At 41.4% G+C, this 19808-nt stretch overlaps 1 protein-coding gene and 1 long non-coding RNA gene across 7 annotated transcripts; one reads left to right on the forward strand and one right to left on the reverse strand.

Moving 5' to 3' along the window:
• Positions 1-6: 6 nt before the first annotated feature.
• On the reverse strand, positions 7-17226 carry LOC103381181 (uncharacterized). The gene is made up of 8 exons (XR_003050115.1): positions 16202-17226; positions 14468-14559; positions 13580-13694; positions 10194-10346; positions 3563-3671; positions 3086-3174; positions 1428-1499; positions 7-256 (listed from the first exon to the last, which is right to left on the reverse strand). It is a non-coding gene; the product is annotated as an uncharacterized LOC103381181 (long non-coding RNA).
• On the forward strand, positions 3182-8049 carry LOC103381199 (adenylate kinase 7-like). 6 transcript variants are annotated; one of them, XM_017033896.2, is made up of 18 exons: positions 3182-3389; positions 3552-3689; positions 3780-3894; positions 3988-4082; positions 4170-4271; positions 4377-4460; positions 4539-4627; positions 4723-4813; positions 4896-4973; positions 5058-5207; positions 5316-5444; positions 5537-5654; positions 5747-5875; positions 5974-6045; positions 6131-6328; positions 6508-6725; positions 6805-6963; positions 7065-8049. In XM_017033896.2, the coding sequence occupies exons 1-18, from the start codon at positions 3306-3308 to the stop codon at positions 7098-7100; spliced, it is 2085 nt and encodes a 694-aa protein (XP_016889385.1). In that variant the 5' UTR covers positions 3182-3305; the 3' UTR covers positions 7101-8049. The 6 variants fall into 6 exon arrangements, 5 of the variants coding, with proteins under 5 accessions (XP_016889385.1, XP_024912671.1, XP_024912672.1 ...); XR_003050114.1 differs by having other exon boundaries at positions 4170-4460; positions 6508-6721; XM_025056903.1 differs by having other exon boundaries at positions 4170-4460.
• Positions 17227-19808: the final 2582 nt, after the last annotated feature.

A 19808-nucleotide genomic window follows, 5' to 3' on the forward strand; every position in this document is an offset into this window, starting at 1 on the left:
GGGGGTGTGGGTGCGGGACGGTGCACAAGACCTCCAGCAGACGACAGATCGCAGAGACAGGCTTGTGTGACCAGCTCTGGCTCTGATTGGCTCCAGTGTCTCCTTTTAGGGCAGTGGTGTGTAACAGGTGCCAGTGGCTGCACAGCGTCGCTGCTCTGACTCCGAGGTTGGAATGACGGGAGCTGGGGATCCTTGTTCGTCACCTCGCGGCTCACACGGCCTCCACATCCCCACAATTGGAAACCTATCACTGAGGCTGAAGGAAGAATGTAAATAACCCCCCCTCACACCACCCACACCACCATCACCACTTTGAAAAAGTCCATTTGAAGCCACCCATGTGTAATGCTGTATACTGTAATGTACCTTAGAAAGAGTTGATGCTAACCTCCTGCTCTATTTCTGTTACGAGCTTCACACAACAAGACCTGTGACATGACGTTACTTTACATCAGCCTTCACACAGTATTATTGTTTTAGTAAATAAAAAAGGCCAGAAATACCACAAAATATGAAAAATAGGATACGGTTAGAAAAAAGTCATACTAAACGTGAGGCTGAAACTGATGAAAGTTGCAAAATATATAACAAATAGAGTTAAATAAATAGAATTCATTAAAATTTGCAAAACGTTAGCCTTATGTTGATGAAAAAGAAACAAAAAAGTAGAACCAAATAATAATAAGAAATGGTTAACAATTAGCCACCTGAAGAAGCAACAAGTTGGCATCTTTTCAAAAACAAATTTAGATTCTGTCAAACTTGTTAAATTATATTAAATAATGATGAAAAAAATGCCAAACAACATCTGTGAGTTATACTATGGGTATCTAAAAATTAATAAAATTAGAGCTTAAGAAGCTCAGGGTAAATGGAAAATAAATAGCTAAAGGTTAGTACGACAAAAATAATCCAGAACAACGATTAAACAATTGCAAGAAAAATGTTAAATCTCACCAAAAATACCACCAAAATCTCACCAAGAAAAATGTTAAATCTCACCAAAAATACACAACAACTAATACAGATATTATAATATCTTTATTAGTTGTTATGTCCAGAGTTCAAAACATGAAATATTTATTTAACTTTTGTGACTTCAACTGCCGCTGTGTTCCATCAACAGCTGCCTTCAACACTAACAATCGGTTCTAGTCACCGTTCTATCTTTGACACCAGCTTTTTCATCAGGATAAAAAAGATTACTGTGAAGGGGCTGCAGGTTTGGAGGGACAGTCGTCCTTATAAGGACACGTACTGTAGGAAGCCCAGGGTTTGTCTGCCCTGACAGCTGCCCTCTGTCCCCACCCTGTCCTCCCAACACACACACACACTTACTTCAGCAGCTGTTAGCAACAACTGCTTCTTTACAGCCGCCTCAACTTGAACAGAGTTGTGTTCACGACAAAAACACAGCAGGTACTCACAGTGACAGGAGACTGAATATGCTCAGGTCAAATTTGGAGGTCAGTCAGAATCACTAAAGTAGGTCATGAAATCTGGGGAGTAAAATAGATTATAAAAAAAATTACAAATAATTTTATGTTTAATACATTTTGTTTAGTTTTTTTTAACAAAATATTTTAATGTGACCGAGGTGTGTGGATTTGCATCTAAAATAAGCATAACTATAAGATAAAAAATAAAATAAAATAAAGATAAAACTTGAAGTAAAAAAATTAAAAAAAAAAAAAAGATAAAACTTGAAGTAAAAAAAAAAGTGCTTTGATCTGACTCGTTGACAAATACACACACTTTGACACACGTTTTTAACAGCTGTAACTATGACTTAAGCCACAGTAGTAGGAAAAAGTGTCTTCAAGGAAATAGAAGATAAACAAGAAGAAAAAAACATCACATTTAAGGAGCGCAGTGACCTGAACTAATTACACAATCAGTGATTTAATATGATCAGTGTGATTTACACCAGATTTTTAACCAGTCAATAAAATAAAACAGCTGTTGATTTAGTTTACAAACAAGAGAGTGAATTACAGAGAACATCCTTTTGGACAGGGAACAATATCCTGCTCTCAGGACCACACTGCTGCCTTTGGCTGCGGCTGCGACTGCAGCTGCTGCCGTGAGGCGACACATGCCGACTGTAAACAGCTGATGGCTCGGCACAGTTTGACGGCCTGTGTGTTCATCACAACAGTTACATCAGGTGCTATTTTGTCACTGAAAACGAGCGGTGACAGGATGTTACATCATATGTAGAAAATACAACAGCAAATCGTAATGTGGCCATCTGTCAATAATATCCATAACATTTAATTGTGATTAATGATTTATGGAACCAAAACAGGTTATCATCAACATTGTCTTAAACCCTTGTAGAAACTTCTGAAAGTTAATTTGTTTAATATTTAGTAGGTGAATTAATGAGGTAGAAAGTTTGGATTTTTAGACAAGATTATCTAAATAGAGTCATATTTGACCTTAGATGGTGAGAAACAACTAATTGTGTTTCTACTGTATATGTCACAGACCTCCCCCCGCACCCCTCACCATGCTCCATCAAGTACTGAGAACACTTTTCTAGATAGTGTCAGGTCTATAAATATATTGTGGTCTGGAAATTTCCATGTCAGCACTCTATTGTCCTGTACAATGACAGGTTTGGCAGGCCCAGAAGGGGGAAGGGGGTGCTGGAGGGGGTATAGTACCAGTGTTAAAATACTGGTACCATTTACCATTTAAATAAAGGTTGAAGTTAAATGGAGTAAAAAGTCCCAAAATAACCATAAAGGTTGAAGTTAAATGGGAGTAAAAAGTCCTAATCAAAAAAAGTCTTAATCAAAATAAACTCTTTGCAGTTGATAGAATTTAACTACATCGAACTTCCGGTTAGCTAAACGCTGCTTCCGTCCTTTTTACGAGGCTTACATTTTGAAACCGGAAATTAGGTCCGTCACTTACATATGGTCCGTACCATGAAAACTATAAACAATCCCAAAATATAGTTGATAAGAGCAGTGACATACTTGGAATACTAACGTGATAAATTGGGGAATATAAATTCAATACTATTAGAATTTGTAATGTTTATATTTATGTGTAGAACAGCAATTGTTTTACTCACAAAAAGATGAGTGACGCTTCATCGCCCGGACTAAGATGGCGCCTGCATGTTGTTTCCATGACGGCGGGTAGAGGTCGCCAACGCGGTGCCTATAGCAACCAAAATAAACACAAGGAAAGGCACAGTTTCTTTTGACAGCAACTTAAATATGAGATAAAGCTGAGGATAATTATTCTACGAAGCATAACAGGAACCTCAAACCGAACATTAACGGGAAACGATGAGGTCCAAAAAGCATCAGATTCTTCTAAAACGCGTATTTATCAACGACGTCGACAGATATTCTTCCCACAATATCGCGAAGGTATTTTAAGTAGATTGCAATTTAATGTTAAATTTACTCGTAAATCATTTATATGAATACTTATTTCTTTGATTTTAGTTTATTTTAAGTTATGCATATCCAAACTAGCTATATATTTTGAAATGATATGCATTGTCTTTGATTAATATTCTACTTCAACAGTTTTTATTCACCTGCCGACATGAGGAAATGTCTGAAAGTGATGAGGCCACGGCTGCTCAAAGTGAGGCTGCGTTCCAGCTCGTTGGAACTGTTTCCTCTCCCGATAAAAAGATACGATTTCTGCAGGAACAATACACAGTGAGTTCTCATTGCACACGTGTCACATTTCCTGATAACAAATAGCTCTCTGTTACATCTTTAATTCTACACTATTTTACACTTTGTTAGTCTCCTACAAAGGATGAGCTCCTCCAGCGCCTCCTGGTGTGTGATGTTGTGGTGTACAACATCGCTGAGAATGCAACACAACAGCAGGTAGAAGAAGCAACTTGGGCAGTAACAGGTGACAGAATGAGACTTTTCTTGGTTTTTATCCAATATATTTTTGTTGCCAATTTTTCACTCTGTGTTTTCCTTTCTTTCTTTTTTTTTGCAGCCCTTCAAGCAGAATCAGAAAACTTTAAGACTCGAAAAATATTCATCTTAGTCTCCACGGTGATGACCTGGGCCATGATCAAACCACAGAACCTGGTAAGGCTGGAGGAAATTAATACTGTTCTTTTTCTCCCATATACAAAATCAAAATACCAACATGACAGTAGCCGTTCTTTTTCCTAGGACGCTGTCCTGACGGAGGAAGACTTCAGAAGACGAAGGCCTCACCCTAGTTTTAGAAACCACAACATCCTGGAGAAACTTGTGCTCAAAATGGGCCGAGGGGTAGGGAGTGGTCTCCAAACCACAGAATCACTTCAAATATCTAAGAGGAATCTCATCAAAACTATCAGGCTCCTCCTGACAGATTCTTTTCTTACATTTTCACAGAGCAAGTCCAAACTGATTGGCTACGTCGTAGCCAGTGGTCTTCAGTATGGAAAGGGTGAAAATCTTTTTCACTACTTTTTCAAGGTAGATATTACAACAATGTCCTTTTCTCTCTAACTGTAACAAAACTGTATGAAATTCAACGTTGACATTTTCTATCAGGTCTCCTGGTTGATGAGGAGTTCAAAAGTTCCCATTTTTGGAGACGGGACAAACCACATTCCCATGATTCATGTGTTTGACCTTGGAGGGTAAAGTGTTTTTTAGTTGGAGAATGAATTTATACCCAAGTATGTAAACGTTCATGATTAACACAGTGTATTAAAAAAAAAACAATTCCTCCCAGAATTATTCAGAACATCATTCAATTAAAGCCAAAGTCAAAGTACATCCTGGCCGTGGACGAGTCCAAAAACACATTAGAGGAGATTGTGAAGGTAACTTTGTGCTCAACTCTCTTCCTCTGATTTAATGTCGACAAATGAAATATAATCCATGTACTTGGCTTCTAACTCTCAGGTGATAAGTGAGGCACTCGGTACTGGGAAAACCACCAAAGTATCCGAGCAAGAGGTCATGAAAACTACAGATTTTACGGTAAATCAGACCACGTTTTGAAGCACATTACTGTTCACTCCATGTTCTTCTATTAAAACATGATTTTGTTTTTGGTCACCGCAGCCTGAGGAGCTCCAGTACCTGAAGGTCAACCTCCGTCTGGAGGCTGTCACCATTAAGGACTCCTTCGGCCTCAGCTGGACGTCTGAAGCTGGGATGGTGGAGAACATGGAGAACATCGTGAAGGAATTTAGAGACACCAGGCAGATACATGTGAGTGATTGTTTATACAGACAGAAATGTCCGACCCAAACACTTGGATAGCTTTTATGTGGCCAACAACTTTCTCAAAAAATTAATTGTAATATTATTTACCATCAGCCATTAAAGATCTGCCTGCTCGGACCTCCAGCCGTGGGTAAAAGCACAGTTTCTCAGAAGCTCTGCCGTCACTACCAGCTACAGCACATACGGGTCAAGGAGCTCATCGAAGAAAAGATCAGAAAACTGGTGAGTTGGAGCCGTTTGTTTCCTGTAGGACATTGAAATATACCGCCCTCTTGTGGCAGTAGTGCTCATTAATCACGTTGGATATCTTGCAGAAAGAATCAATAAACAGAGACCGTGACGGTGAAAATATCAGTGACAATGATGATGATGATGCAGTTTCTGCACATGCGCAGTTGGACAGGATTAACCAAAGCATGGAAGTGAATGCAGGTCAGATAACTCTATTAACTCATGGAATATAAATACAATTTTATGTTTTTTTTAAAGTATAAACTCATAAAATCTGTTGTCCCGACTCTTAGGTCGTCTGAGTGACTCTCTAGTTTTTGACATACTGAAAGAAAAGTTAAATTCAAACCTGTGCAGGAATCGAGGATTTGTTCTCGATGGCTTTTTAAAAACGTATCAACAAGCACAACAGCTTTTTATAAGTAAGTTCTATATAATAAAATTAAATCACTTTTGGATTCTTCAGTGCTGTTTGCTCTGATTTATTTGCTCTGATCCTCTTTCATGACATGCATTTAAGGCTCAGATGAAGAAGGTGGGAAACAGGAAGCAGTGATTAAACGCCCCGTGTTTGACAAGACAATAACTCCAGGTGACATAAACGTCAACAAAACCCCGTGATAACAGAATATGACACAATTTTTTGAACAAATTTTATTTTATTTTATTTTGTGCAGAGCATATTTTTTCCTTGGAAGCATCGGATGATTTCCTGACCAGAAGAGTCCAAGATCTTCCAGAGAGCGTGGCGGAGAAAATGGGCTACACACACGAGGAGTTTCCTCCTCGCCTGATGAAGTACAGACAGCTCAGCGGAGCCGAGGACACTCTGCTGGACTTCTTCGACGAGTTGGAGATTCACCCAGTACAAATTGGTACTGTCCAGAAAATCCCACATCATACATGTCAGGAGATGAGCTCCACAAATGACTGAGCATGTGCAGAACCTCTGAGGTTTTCCAGATCCAGAAACATTTCCAACATTTTAGGAGATGTTTGTATTCTGTGGTTGTGTTCTCTGTCAGCAGCTCATTCTGTCTTCACTCTCATCCAGAGGTGACCACGGACGACCCGGAGTACACAGACGTGGTGGAGAAAATCACAGAGATGCTGGGACGTCCTACAAGCTACGGCCTGAGTCCAGAGGAGCAGGAGGAGGAAGAGAGAAGGAAGGAGGAGGAACAGAAGGAGAAACAGGCTGAGGAGGCTGCAGAGAGGAGACGCAGGAACGAGGCGGCGCTGGCGGAGATGGCCGCTCAGTACCAGGAGTGGGTGAGAGGGCTTCAAATGTCCTAGTGGGTCAGTAATTATGATAGAGTCCAAAATGCAACGAAAAAATATGTTTTTTTAGCAGAAGAACTTGGCTGAGCTGGAGAAGCAGGAGGAGGAGCTGCTGGAGGCTCGATCTCTTCCTCTGAGGAACTACCTGGTGGAGTACGTGATGCCGTCGCTCAGCGAGGCCATGGTGGACTGCTGTGCTGTCAAACCTGAGGACCCCGTCGACTTCCTGGTACTTGACGTTCTCTACCTTGTCAGATGATACTGAACAGAAACTACATCCACTGGACTGCATGAAAAAACGGCAACTGTTTGTGTTTTGTCTTGTTTCAGGCTGAACATCTTCTACGGAACAAACAGAAAGATTAAAGAGTCTTTTTCTGAAGCAAAAACTTGAAATCACTAATGGCTCGGTCTCGATTTAAACAGCAACTCTATGTGGGATTCATTTGGCTCAGAGTCCGACAGCAGTGTTTGTAGTTAAGCCCAGTATCCATCTGCTGTGTGACTCAGCCCACACTGTGTTGTACAGTCAACGCTTACTGGAAGAAACACGTCCACACTGGTCTCAGTCCAGCACAGATCTGAACACACAGATCTGAAAAAAAAGTCTGCATTTAAATGCATCAATCATGTTGCAACTAAAAAGGACATATTCTGCAGCTCATTCTACTTTTCTACCACTAGGTGGTGTACAAATTCTTCCAACATTGGGGGAAACATGTTTCAAAAATAAAATATGTTTTCCACAGTTGAACACACAGCAGTGAGCTAATTTTTATATTAATGGCAGTAAAATGTTTGGCAGCTGTTTCGAAAAAATGTTAAATAAATAAATCAGCCGTCGGTGGAGAAACACTTTGTTCTGTTGTGGTCATAAAATTGGTCATAAAATGAAAATGTCAGTCAGACAATTATTACAGAGTCAGATAAAAAAAGAAGAAAAAAAAAGGTTGAGTCGGAGTTTTGCTTTGTAGCTCGTTGGAGAGGAATCTGCTGTTGAATCAAAAGAATGAAAATAAATCATGACCAAGCAGAAGTTTTACAGATTTTTACCACAATAAACAGCAAAAGAGCAGCTGTACGGTTGGAGTACACGCTGTGACGTTGAATGTAATCAAGTTCACAGTCAATTCTTCTCAAATATGTATTTATATTCCACTGATTATTTCCAGAACTGTGAGAACCTGGAGCTCTGGTCCACACACAGACCAAACCAACAACCATTCACACCTGAATTCACACCTATCGTGAATTTAGAGTGAACATTCAACTCACTCCTGTATGTTTAAGGACTGTGGAAAACCTACACAAAAAACCCCAAAAAAACATGCAAACCCATAAACAAGAAAAAACAAAAACAAAAAAAACACTGACCACCAGGAATCAAACGTCTGACCTTCCTGCTGTAAGACAAACTTACCAACCATTCCAATCTACATTCTAGGCTATAGGTTGTGTTTTCTTAACTGTTTGGCCTCATATCATCTGTGACCACAAGAGGGCACTTTCTACACCTGAACACTTCTGCTGCACCACAGAAATAATTCCAATCCAAAACCTTCCCAGACTTCCATAAAACACTGAACCCCACACACTACGCCGTGGAAAATGTTACTTCGTCGGCCTGAAAACTATTATATATTTACTGCAAATAATTTGTGCCAAAGATCATCAAGAAACAGTGTAGCAGGAGGAGACTGTGACTATTTAAAAAAAAAAATTACCACTGGCAGTGATGATGATGAATGGATTCAAAGATGTGGAATAAGAAACTTGTTAGCATGAGTTATGCTAATGCGTTTTGCCTGTGTGCTTCAGGCTATCACGTAAATGTTCAGTCTTTAATGACTGAACATTATCATGTAATACTGTATTTCAAATCAATACTGCAGTACGGTGTGTACTCCAGAACATTCCGTGTTCATGTTCAAAACAACGACGGGTGAAAGGTTCTCTGGTTCTTATCAAAATTCTGGATCCGGTCTATGTTTTCTGTACGGACCACGTGACTCCCTCCGAGTGGCGTCAGAAACCACGGCCGCAGGTGTTTTGTGTTACAGCGCCCCCGCCTGCCCCCACAGCTCACAGGCGGTGGATGATTTGAGGCCTGAAGGTTACGCAGACCATTATTCAAATGTCGGTTTTGTTTAGGCAGCGCTGACCTCCTGCGGTGCCTTTACTGAGCCACTGACTACACACGGCGCGTCTGTCGTAATTCAGGCAGCGAGAGTCGAGCTCAGAGCGTGGCTTTCTGCTGTTCGCAGTGATTTAACACACGCAGAGCACTTGAATATGAAATTAATTTAATAATCTGTTCCTCACTTTTCTTCCTCTGACGTCTCCAAGCTTCAGCTACTTCCTGTTCCAACTCTCTCTCCTCCTCCTCCTCCTTACTTTTTCTTTTTTTTTTCATTAGCAGCTTCTAGTTCCTTGTTCTTGTAGCTTTTTGAACCTCTTTGTTGTGGATTTTGTTTTGTTGCAGCTTCAGGTTCTCTCCGCCTCTTATTCCAGCTTCTTTTTCTTCTTCTCGTTCCTTTTATTTCTTCTTCCTTCCTGTTTTCCAACATCTACCAGTCATCCTCAGGCATCACTTTCCATCTTCCAGATTCTGTATTCTTCCATCGTCTTCCTTCATTCTTCCTAGCTTCATCCCTCCTCTTCTTCAGCTCCTCGTCATCATTTAACATCTGGGTCAACTCAAGGTCAGCCCCAGTAAATAAACAACAAATATTGTTTGTTTTTTTTTCTTCATTTTTCTCACTTTTTTTCTTTATTTTAAACAACAAATATTGTTTTTCTTTTTTTCTTCATTTTTCTCACTTTTTAAAATTTATTACATCATGTAGTTTTGCCCCGATCCAGCAGATGGCACCCCATGTGTCCCTCTGTGTAGCCTACGCCAACAATCTTGGTTAAAGTCAGAGTAAAGAACAAATGTGTCCTGCTGCAGGGAGAGGGTCCAGCTCCAGACGTCTCAGACGTTTAAGGTTAGATTTATAGATAGAACCGATCAACTGCGCTGCCAAACATTTCCCATAATTCACCTCTGCAGCACATGTTCAACATGTGTCACATTTACCGGCCCCCAGAGTGGGTCGCTTTCCCCTCACTCATTTCCACAAATTTCCCGCTGAAAGCATGATATTATTCTGACAGATTAGACTCCTACATGTCAAAAAAAACTGTTTTTATGAAAGTGAATTCGTCGTCGGTCAATTTGACAGAACATTTGACCAGTTTTACTCCATATTTCTGCCCCTATTTTTGCGTCTTTTTACTTTTTGTTGCGTCAGGCTACATTTGTGCCTGTTTTTCAACTCTTTCGTGGAACTTCTGAAAAACTTGATTTTATCGTGATGTTCATTTTTATGTTTTTAGTGAATTAAACTTTATATTTCTGACGTACTCTGAAGTCATATCTGTTTGTGCACTAGTGGAAACTGTGATCAAACAGCTGACCTTTCGGTTGGTTGAAGTAACACTCTGCTCCACTGGGCCACGCCTTCCTCCGGTGTGTGACAGCCAGAGGTCACAGTCTGGTCCGCCACCGTGGAGGCTCCGCGCTGGACGTCCAATCCAGGAAAAAAGACAGAAATAGCAACAGATTTCCACCTGAAGAAGAAGAGAAGAAGAAGAAGAAGAAGGGTTTTATTCTGTGGCGCTGGGCGCGGCCTTAACAGATGAAAGACGGAACTTTCGTGGCGTAAGAATAAAACTGTGTGTCCTGGACTTGACCGACGGTCACCGACTGTTTGACGTCACCGTGAACAACACATCATTCATCGTCCGCCTTCAGACACGTGTGTTTTATAAAGTTTGGATTTGAATTCTCAGAACGTTGCAGAACAGAAGCAGGAACGGGTGAGTCTGAGGATATTAGAAATTAACAGGAACAGTGTGTGTGTGTGTGTGTGTGTGTGTGTGGTTTTACTGGCAGCTTCTTCAGTCTTGCAGTGGTCTCTGTCATAGCTACAAACACACACACACACACACACTATAAAAACACAACAGCGCTGGTGGTCACCGGAACATCTGCTAAACACTAAAACTGGACCACACACACACACAGACACACACACACACACAGTACTAACTAACTAACTAACTAGGTAAACAGGTAATCAACCGGATCTGTGTTTATCAACAAGATGACACACACACACACACACACACAGACAGACCATAAACATCACTGGTCGTTCTGCGTGTCCTGTCTTCACACTCGGACCCTTCGTCCTTTCAGCCTGACCCATGTGTTGACCAGAAACCTCACACCAGGACAGAGTGTCTCTCTCTCTCCCTCTGTCTTGCTCTTACACACACAGACACACACACTTCAGGACCGCTGCAAATGCAGTGTTTGTTGTTATTTAATGACACTGACAGTTAAAAAAAAACTGTGTTTGAGTCCATAAAAATACTGCGACATCATCCACTAGTTTCTATGTCTACAGTATATAAGGTCAGTAAAACCTGATGGAGGTGTACGGCAGAACCAGCATGGAGCGATCAGCACTACATATGTGCTTGGTTCTCCTGTGACTGCGGCGGCGTCCCGGTGTTTGTCCAAACCAAACAGATCCTCCTCTGTGGTTTCTCTGTTCCCGACTTTATCTCAACTTCACCCTCAGATTCTGCCTTTCTGTTTTTTTGTTTTTTTTTCCCCGCCATGTGCCGTCCTGCTGTTCAGGGTGCGCCTGCCAGCTCTTGTTATTTGGATCACGCAAACAGGAAAACACAGTCAAATCTAATGAGATAATGTAAAATGATATTCTGTGAAGGATTACACAAGAGCTTATCTTACAAGATACAGAAACACCGAAAACTGGACCGCTGCAGAAGAGTGAGGACAGACGAGAGGACGGTCTCTGTCTGGACAACAATCCCGGTCTTTTCACAGTATTAAACTGAGGCCCAACATGTCCTCCAGCCTTTGAGGAGCTTCTGAGCATCGCCCGTGACTTCCTCAGGGTGAACGATCCATCTCAACCAATTACAGATACAAAGATGGGAACGGTTTCCAAGCACTAATGAGATCCAGGTCTGGGAGTCTGTAAGAGGAATGTTTGGGGAGAGAGTTCAAATATGTAGAAGAATATGACCAGTAATGCTTTAAAGAAAGAATTTCCTGCAGAAAAACCATCAAGTTTTTGCCTGGTGTTAACATTTCTTGTCCATCACGGTGGACAGAGACACTGAAGGGATGAGGACAAGACCAGCTCCAAACCACTGGGTTTAAGGACACTCCTCTGTCTCTGCTCCTCTGTTTGCACCGACTCGTAGACCAATGACTTTTGCAGGTGGGTGGCTCTGCGAGTGTGCATGTTTGTGACATTACCAACATCCCATAATTACCCCTGATTGCCCCAGCGACCCCCCTCCCCCCACCTCTTACAAACCCACAGTTATGCAGCTGCTGTGGCATTTACAGCTCTGCATTTAAAAACGCCTCGTCTTCAGGGAGTTTACAGAAACGACTGACGTTCTGAGGAAGTATCGACGTGCAGTACATGTTCTGATGCTGCGAACATCAAATCTGGATAATAATTAAGGACCTTTCAGCAGACAGGACCACCAGAGGGCGCTGACTGTCAGAGAGTCAGACTAATGAGAGAAAAAACTAAATAAAAAGTTTTATCCATGCACTTTAGTGTATGGCTGAAAAGCGAAATACATGAATGTACCTGGTAACTAATTAGGTGTTAATTAGAGAGGGGTCGCCGACTTTATTTGTGGGGGACAGAATTCTTCTGGAGAGAAACTCAAATAAAAGGAAAAAAAATTGGCTGCTACTGGTAGATATTTAATTCTCAGTTGTTGTTTTTTTAAGTTCCTTTAACAGTTGATCCTCACAATTTGGGAATCCAGTCGTGGGCCGGATTGGAAAGTTCAGATCACTGATGTAAAAGGAACCCAAACTGTACACTGCCCTCTGCAGGGCAGCCCCGTGCATCTCCCCCGGCTTCACTTTACACCAGTGTAAAGTCCATTAGGCGACTGATTTGTTCCAACCAGAGATCCGTTCTGTACAAAGTCAGGGAAGAACTGCCCTCAGTACTACAGTCTCACCACACCAGGACCCTGGTCCTCACCTCCTCACACAAACAAATCCAGCAGCAGCGTTAACATAAGCAGGGACACGGTCGTCGGCATGAACCAGAGCAGAGGTCAGTGAAGGGGGAGGAGTCAGTCAGAGCGCCGCGGACGTTGACTTCACATGAAACACAGCAAGAACAGACGGCAGTGTGAGTCTGAAAACAGCAGTTTCCACTGGGGCTGCAGCTGGACTCTGGTTTTATAAACACAAGGGGGGTTTGGGTGGGGGGTGAATAAAGAGAATATTTTATTCTGCTGCTCCTCCCACACCGTACGCCCCGGGGCCAGGGTGGAGCTGGGCTCTGGGTGTGTGGGTCCTGCTCTGGGCCAACAGTTCAGTCTTTACTAAAGACATATTTGACCATATATGGGTGAAGTGTCACTGCTCTACATCATGTGACTCAGCAGGGTAAGGTCAAAGGTCAAGCAGTTATAACATGTTGTTGTAAAAACGGTGAATAAAGGTGAAGGTAAAGAATCAGGTCCAGCGACTTGACGCCGACGCTAACGTCTAAACTCCGCCTGTTGACCTCATGACCTTTAAAGATTCCTGCACCAATACAGACGAAACAAACGCAGCGTGAGGACAGGAAGTGAAGTCCGTTTGCATCAGTCCATCCTCGTCTCCTGAGGGACGAGGATGGACCGTCCATGTTCTGCCACCATCTGGACCTGTCAGGTCTAAGGTTGGCTCTTAGTTCCTGTCCATCACAGGTCACAGGTCAAAGGTCAGAGGTGACTTCACTTACATTTCCTCAGCTTCTGTCCACCCTGAAGACATCCTTGGTGTACTGAGTCTGCAGTTCGTCTCCACGGCAACTGGGAATTACTGTGGGTTCTGGTCGTTTATTGGTCTGGAAGGATCTAGAAGCAGAAAGAAAGGACCAATATATTGAAGTTTCATATATATATATATAAATATATATTATATATATATATACTTTGGTTGGGGAGATCTGGATTAAGTGACTGGACAAACATGATGGTGTGAAAATAACATTTTAAATGCCTATAAATCCACTCTCACACACCACAGATGTGGTCCACGTGGGTCTGAATGACTCAAATAGTTTTGGCCGTTTTAACCAAAGGGTAAAAATGCAGAGAGAGAAACCCCCCCCCCAAAAAACAAACCCACCAACCCACAACAAGACCACCATCAACATGACGCTGTTAAATTACAATAACAACATGCAGAGCCAGCAGTTTGAACTGATATTTATTCACTGGTTCTGTGTGTGTAGATGAAGTGACAGAAACAGACCGAATTAGAAATGACAACATCAGAAGATCTTCTGTCTTTTTATTTATTATTTATTTTTAGGATGAACCACAGACATGTTGAGTGAATTAAAGGCTTCACTCATTATTTCTCCTCATGCTTGAATGGACTTATTTAAACGGAATATTCCAAATTAAAAAGTCGACATGTGCCAGTGCTGTATGAGATTATTTTTGTTCAAGGTTTGGTCAAGAATTGGCAGGAAAAAAAAACCCAAATGTTCCCCAGCTGATGACTGCAGACACATGTGGCTGCGGTAATTCAGGCTTCATTTTCTACACTCGGCTGCCGTGGAAAACCAGGATGTGTGAAGTGTTTTAATCCACTGTGTTGTTAGAAATATTCAAGTGCTTACTGTAAGAAAACATCCAGAGAGGAAGAACTTCTCTGTAGGTCCTTAATCGCCCAGTGGAAGACAAGAGGTCCAAGAGAGGAGTGTGGGTCGGCCTGAAGAAATAAGATAAACAGAAGAGCAACATTTAAAGAAAAATACAAGAGAATGTTTTCTGTGTGTTTGTTTGATGGTTCTGTTTTGTCAGGAACCTCCTCCGTCTGTTAAACTCTCTGCTTCTTCCCAGAGAAACGATTCTGTTGGTGTCTCAGATCTAACAGTTCATGCCGGACAGACCCGACAAGAGTTTGTGTGTTGGCAAAGAAAGACTCTGAATCTTTTTTGGAGTTCCTGCTCTTTCCTGACTTTGGTTACGTTTACGCTGCAGGCAAAAATTTGGCCAGGATCTGATTTCTGGGCGATTGTGTTGTTTGTAAATCCAGATATCTGGTGCTTCTAACCAGCGACTTGAGTCTGAAGGGTCTCGGTCTTCTGCCCCCGGAGGTCTGCACATAACATGACACTGACATAAACTAGGGAGGGGTCTTTGGCAGACGTTTCACACTGGAGTCCGACGGCAGTTGCATTTAAACTGTAGAATAAACTACCATCAAAGAGTGAGAAAAAATGGTGGACAAACAGAAAGAATTACAAACTCCATTTTTCCACTGATAAAAATGAAGGTCAGTTCTTTGATCAAAACACAGTTAAACATTTTGTCCCTAAATGGTTTGTGATTCCTATTGTTTATCAAACTTCAGTTCGTGAAGTTCCCCCCCCCCCTCGACTGCAGCCACTGCCAACAGAAACACTGCTTTCAGCCGGAATGACTCAGGAGGTTCAAAAGGTCGACACAGGCCTTTCCTTCAAGGCAGAACTGTTTGTAGCTTGGGATAATATTCTCTGAACAGTGTTGACAGTGTGTGTGTGTGTGTGTGTGTGTGTGTGTGTGTGTTTCCAATTTAACAATGCAAGTGCTTTTCTTTAAGATAGAAAGATAGTCCTCCAACATGAGTCTTGGAGCGTTTTCAACCAATCACCACAAGTCACTGATTTTCACTTTCTCTGTCTATTTGATTGACAGAGGGAGGGGTCTCAGCCCCCTACTCCTCCAGAAGTGACCTGGTCAGAGGTTCTTAATCTCTTGAGATTATTGACATGTCAGACAGTGTAACACAAATAAATCTGGCTCACGGATGACAAGGAGAATAATCCATCATTACCAAACTGAGTCACTACACACACACACACACACATTACTCTACATCAGGTGCGATCTCTGTCCACACACACACACACTTCAGTCACAGAGTGTGTGTTTTCACAGCTGTGGACGTAATGAGCTCCTCTGGGCCTGGAGTCAACAGTGAGCGGACATTTACAATTTTGTGTGTGTGTGTGTGTGTGTGTGCAGTTTAAGTGAGCGTTAGGTAACGTCTCACTCTGCCAGCACCACCCACTCTGGGCAGTCACTTAATGTCATCATGAGTGAAATTACACAACATGAAAATGACAGAGAGCTTAGATGAATTTTTTTTTTTAATTCTTGCAAAAGTAGAGAATATAATAATGCAACAGTTACTAGTAGACTGGTAGTTTATTTTTTTTTATGTGAATTTGTAAAATAAACTTCACCTCAAGAAATGAGCGTTTGGTCAAATTGGGCAGAAGGTTTACAGAATGAAAAGCGTTGGTTGCCAGGTCTGTCATTTTCAAAAACATTTGCGCAGCGACTGATTGTTAAAAGCTAAGACTCACCAGTGTGAGACCAGCAGAGACGACAGCAGGGAGTCAGTCACCTGGGAAACATAAAAGTATTGGTGTTAGGCCATTGGCAGCTGGATGATGTCACTGCAGGTTGTAATTGCGATATCTGACCTGAGGCCAGTTAAAACACTCACCTTTAAATGCACTCAGAAAGAAAGGGGAAAAAAACCACTGGTAATGTCAAAATAATAAAAGTAATAATGAGAAAATGATCTCTAACGTAATAAAATATAACGACACAAGACACAGGGAGACAGAAGAAAGAATAAAATAATAATAATAAAAAAATCCACCTGGGAGATGTATTGACCAATCACAGCACAGTTCAGGAACACAGAGGAGACTCTGTTCTTCTAGCGTGTCAAAATAAAAATCACTGATTATTAATTTAATAATATTTTTTTTTTTGGACCACCATGTTGTGCTGTGACATGACACGAACAGTTGAACTGTTGTAAAAAAACAGCCCGGGGCAATGATGAAACCGTCTAACGTTTCTGTTAATTACCCCCTCAGTCCCACCCTCCAAGTGTTGGCGTGACATCACTCTGCTGAGTCAGGTGTTCGAGTCCCGTGGGACACATTAGGCTAACAAACCCAAACGTCGCAGCGACTCGACCCACTTTACACCCGCCCAGGGCTGGAGTGTTGGTGTGGACGCCACGGACCATTAACGACTTACTGCAGGAGGAAAACAGGCACACGTGTCCTCAGGCTGGAAAAGAAAAATAATAATTACACATATACAGCATATGTTGATATATGTCCCACCTGGGGGGGGGCTGCTGTCAGCACATCTGGCAGCAGCAGCAGTTCCTCCTGGACAGAGCTGGTGTTCTAGTTCTGCACAGTTTCTTCAGCGAGAACGTGACGTTGACTCAGAGTTTGTGGTTGTTTTTTTCTCTCTCTGTTTCTCTGAAACCCGTGCGTGTTTACAGGAGCCTGGGATTAGAGATGCTGAGCAATTATAAAAGGTAGGAAAACAATAATTAAGCTCCTCCAAAACCACCCCCCTCCCCCCGCCCTTCACTGACCTCGGAGGCAGTTCTCAAATCTGCCCCGCGAGTAAGCCTGCGGTGAAGAAGGGCAGACCATAATTAACAGGTGGTTCCTGCCAACTTAAACACGCCATCGCCCCCTCCCTCCCCCCCCATGTCACTGAAGCGAGCCTCAGTTTGATTGTTCCTGATCTGAAACATGAGTCACCAAATGTTTCTTTTACTGATTTGACTTTTTAAACAGCGCCGGCTACAAGATTACACAATTAAATAAGGTCGTAGGCATGTACAGCGTTACCGTGGTGATGGAACACAACATGAAGTAAACACGTGTCTAAATTCATCAGGGTGGTCGTACGCCCACTGTACGACATGGACATATATACATGTACAGTGGACTGTAAATACTCTGCTCTGGATCAGCCAGTCCAGAGATTTTTCTCTCTTGGATTTAGAATTTAAACCAAAACAAAGAGCTTAAAGACAATCACAAATAGATGAATGACCAGGAAACATGTCGTTAAGAGCTACGTGAAAAAAAAGAGACTATAGATGAAATTTCTTTGATTAAAAAAAGGACAAAATTTACACCAAGGTAGCCAGAATATTGTGGGCAGAATATACGGAGTAGCATTAAACTGAAAACACTTACTAAAATGGATAAAATCATGTGAAAATGAAGCAGCATTTAACCCTAAAGCTAAATCTTGAGTTTAAACCTTAAAATTAGCCACAAAAAAATCTTGAGTTTAAACCTTAAAATTAGCCAAAAAAACCCAGTTATTAGCTACATAAACCTAGCTTACTTAAGGTACATATCGGTAGTTTAAATAGAATTGAAGAAGACGACTGAACCTTTACTAAAATTGTAAAAAAATATATATATATCAGACAGTTATTTTTATTGGCCGTTGGTTTATGATCAAGACAAGGTTTCTGTGTTTGCAAAAGTTTTTTTTAAAAAGGAAATATTTGAAGTGCAAACTTATTTACAGCCAGGGGCAGTAAATAAGTCCAGGATTTGGAAGGAAGTTTTGTTTAGAGATGATGATTTCTGACATGAGACGCTGAGAGAACGTGTGTCTAATAAACTGGTCATTTCCTCAACACTGTGTTCTTTTAATTGTCATTCTTCCACTTCAGACATTAGAAGCTGTGGTTGTTGTTTCTGGTGAAGTGTCTTTGTTAAAACAGTGAATCCAGACACTGAGGCTGCAGTATTTACTGGGAGGGTCTGACATGTGTTTTACATTAATGACCAGAGAATCCACTGCTTTCTTTCACATGGTCACTGTACCATAGGACTGCACAACATTCTCCAGAAAACTGACAGGACTGTTCTCCAAAGACCGTACTGAAGTTCAATGCAAGTTTAGTGCATTTCATTACAACAACAACAACAACAAAAATATATATACAGTATATCTATGTGTGTGTATATGTACCTTCATTATAGAGTATTTTTTCAGGTATGAAATATAACTGTATTTGTGTTTTCGTTACTCTCTTAAAAGTCAAAGCGTGAGTGTGTCGTTTTCAGGAAGGAAAGCCCTGAATAAAAGTTCATCACTTTCACATCATGTTCCAGGAACACGAATCACAAATCCCACAAATGATCCCGGTTTATCTTCATTTTGTTTATTCTCTTTTGGTACCAGTACCAGTTATTTTCCACCAGTTGCCCTTACGTTAGGAAACAACAATGGCTTTGACGAATCCCTCGTGTTACGTTACTGCGGTGTGCGTGGAAAAAAGTGTTTGTGTAGAGAAACGTTCTACTTACAGAAGTCGGTTCACTCTGAGATTCAGCTAAGCTAACACATCCTGCTAACTCCAGTTACCTCCCCTTCTTTCCCACCTACTGGGTTAGTTTTTCTGCCCTGAAACAAAAACAAAAATACAAAAAGGTAGAGGGCAGTGTTAAGGTTAAAAAACATTTAGAATATTGTGGAATGAACTTTAAATTCCACTTTTAAAAGTTTGAGGAAAATCCTGCTCTGTCATTTAAAATGGTCAGCGATGAAGACTGAGTGGTACAGAAGGGTTGGGCCAGTTCAGTGTAGAGCCCCCAAAGACCCCCCCCCCACAACTTCAATACCCCCAGTAACCAGTCCTCAGAGTACCTGCTCTGACCCACTGAAACGAGATGACGTTTAGTTTAAGGAACCAATAAGGTGCTTTCTACCAGAGAATGGTTGAGTCACAGTAACATAAACAGAATATATCGTATAAACAACAGAACATATTTAGATATTTTTCGTGCCCAAATAATAGCATATATATATGTATATGTATATACACATATATACATATACATATATATATATATAAATACACATTTATATATATATAAATGTATATATATATATCACCAGTTTAGTCCAAATGTGTGGTTCGTAAACGACGAAAATTTGTAGTGATCGCATTTTCTGTTTCTAAAATGATGGTGTGTTTGGGACTGGGTCAAATACAGGTCATAGTCCTGACCACACATGGTTCAGTTTGGACGGTCAGTTGCTGACCCCCCCCACTCCACCCCCCACCCCCCAGCAGGTCAGCCTGTAGCAGCAGCTCAGTTCTCTGTCTTTTTTTTCCCAGGC

This window comes from Cynoglossus semilaevis, chromosome 7, assembly GCF_000523025.1.
Source record: "Cynoglossus semilaevis isolate Cse_v1.0 chromosome 7, Cse_v1.0, whole genome shotgun sequence".
Taxonomy (NCBI): domain Eukaryota; kingdom Metazoa; phylum Chordata; class Actinopteri; order Pleuronectiformes; family Cynoglossidae; genus Cynoglossus; species Cynoglossus semilaevis.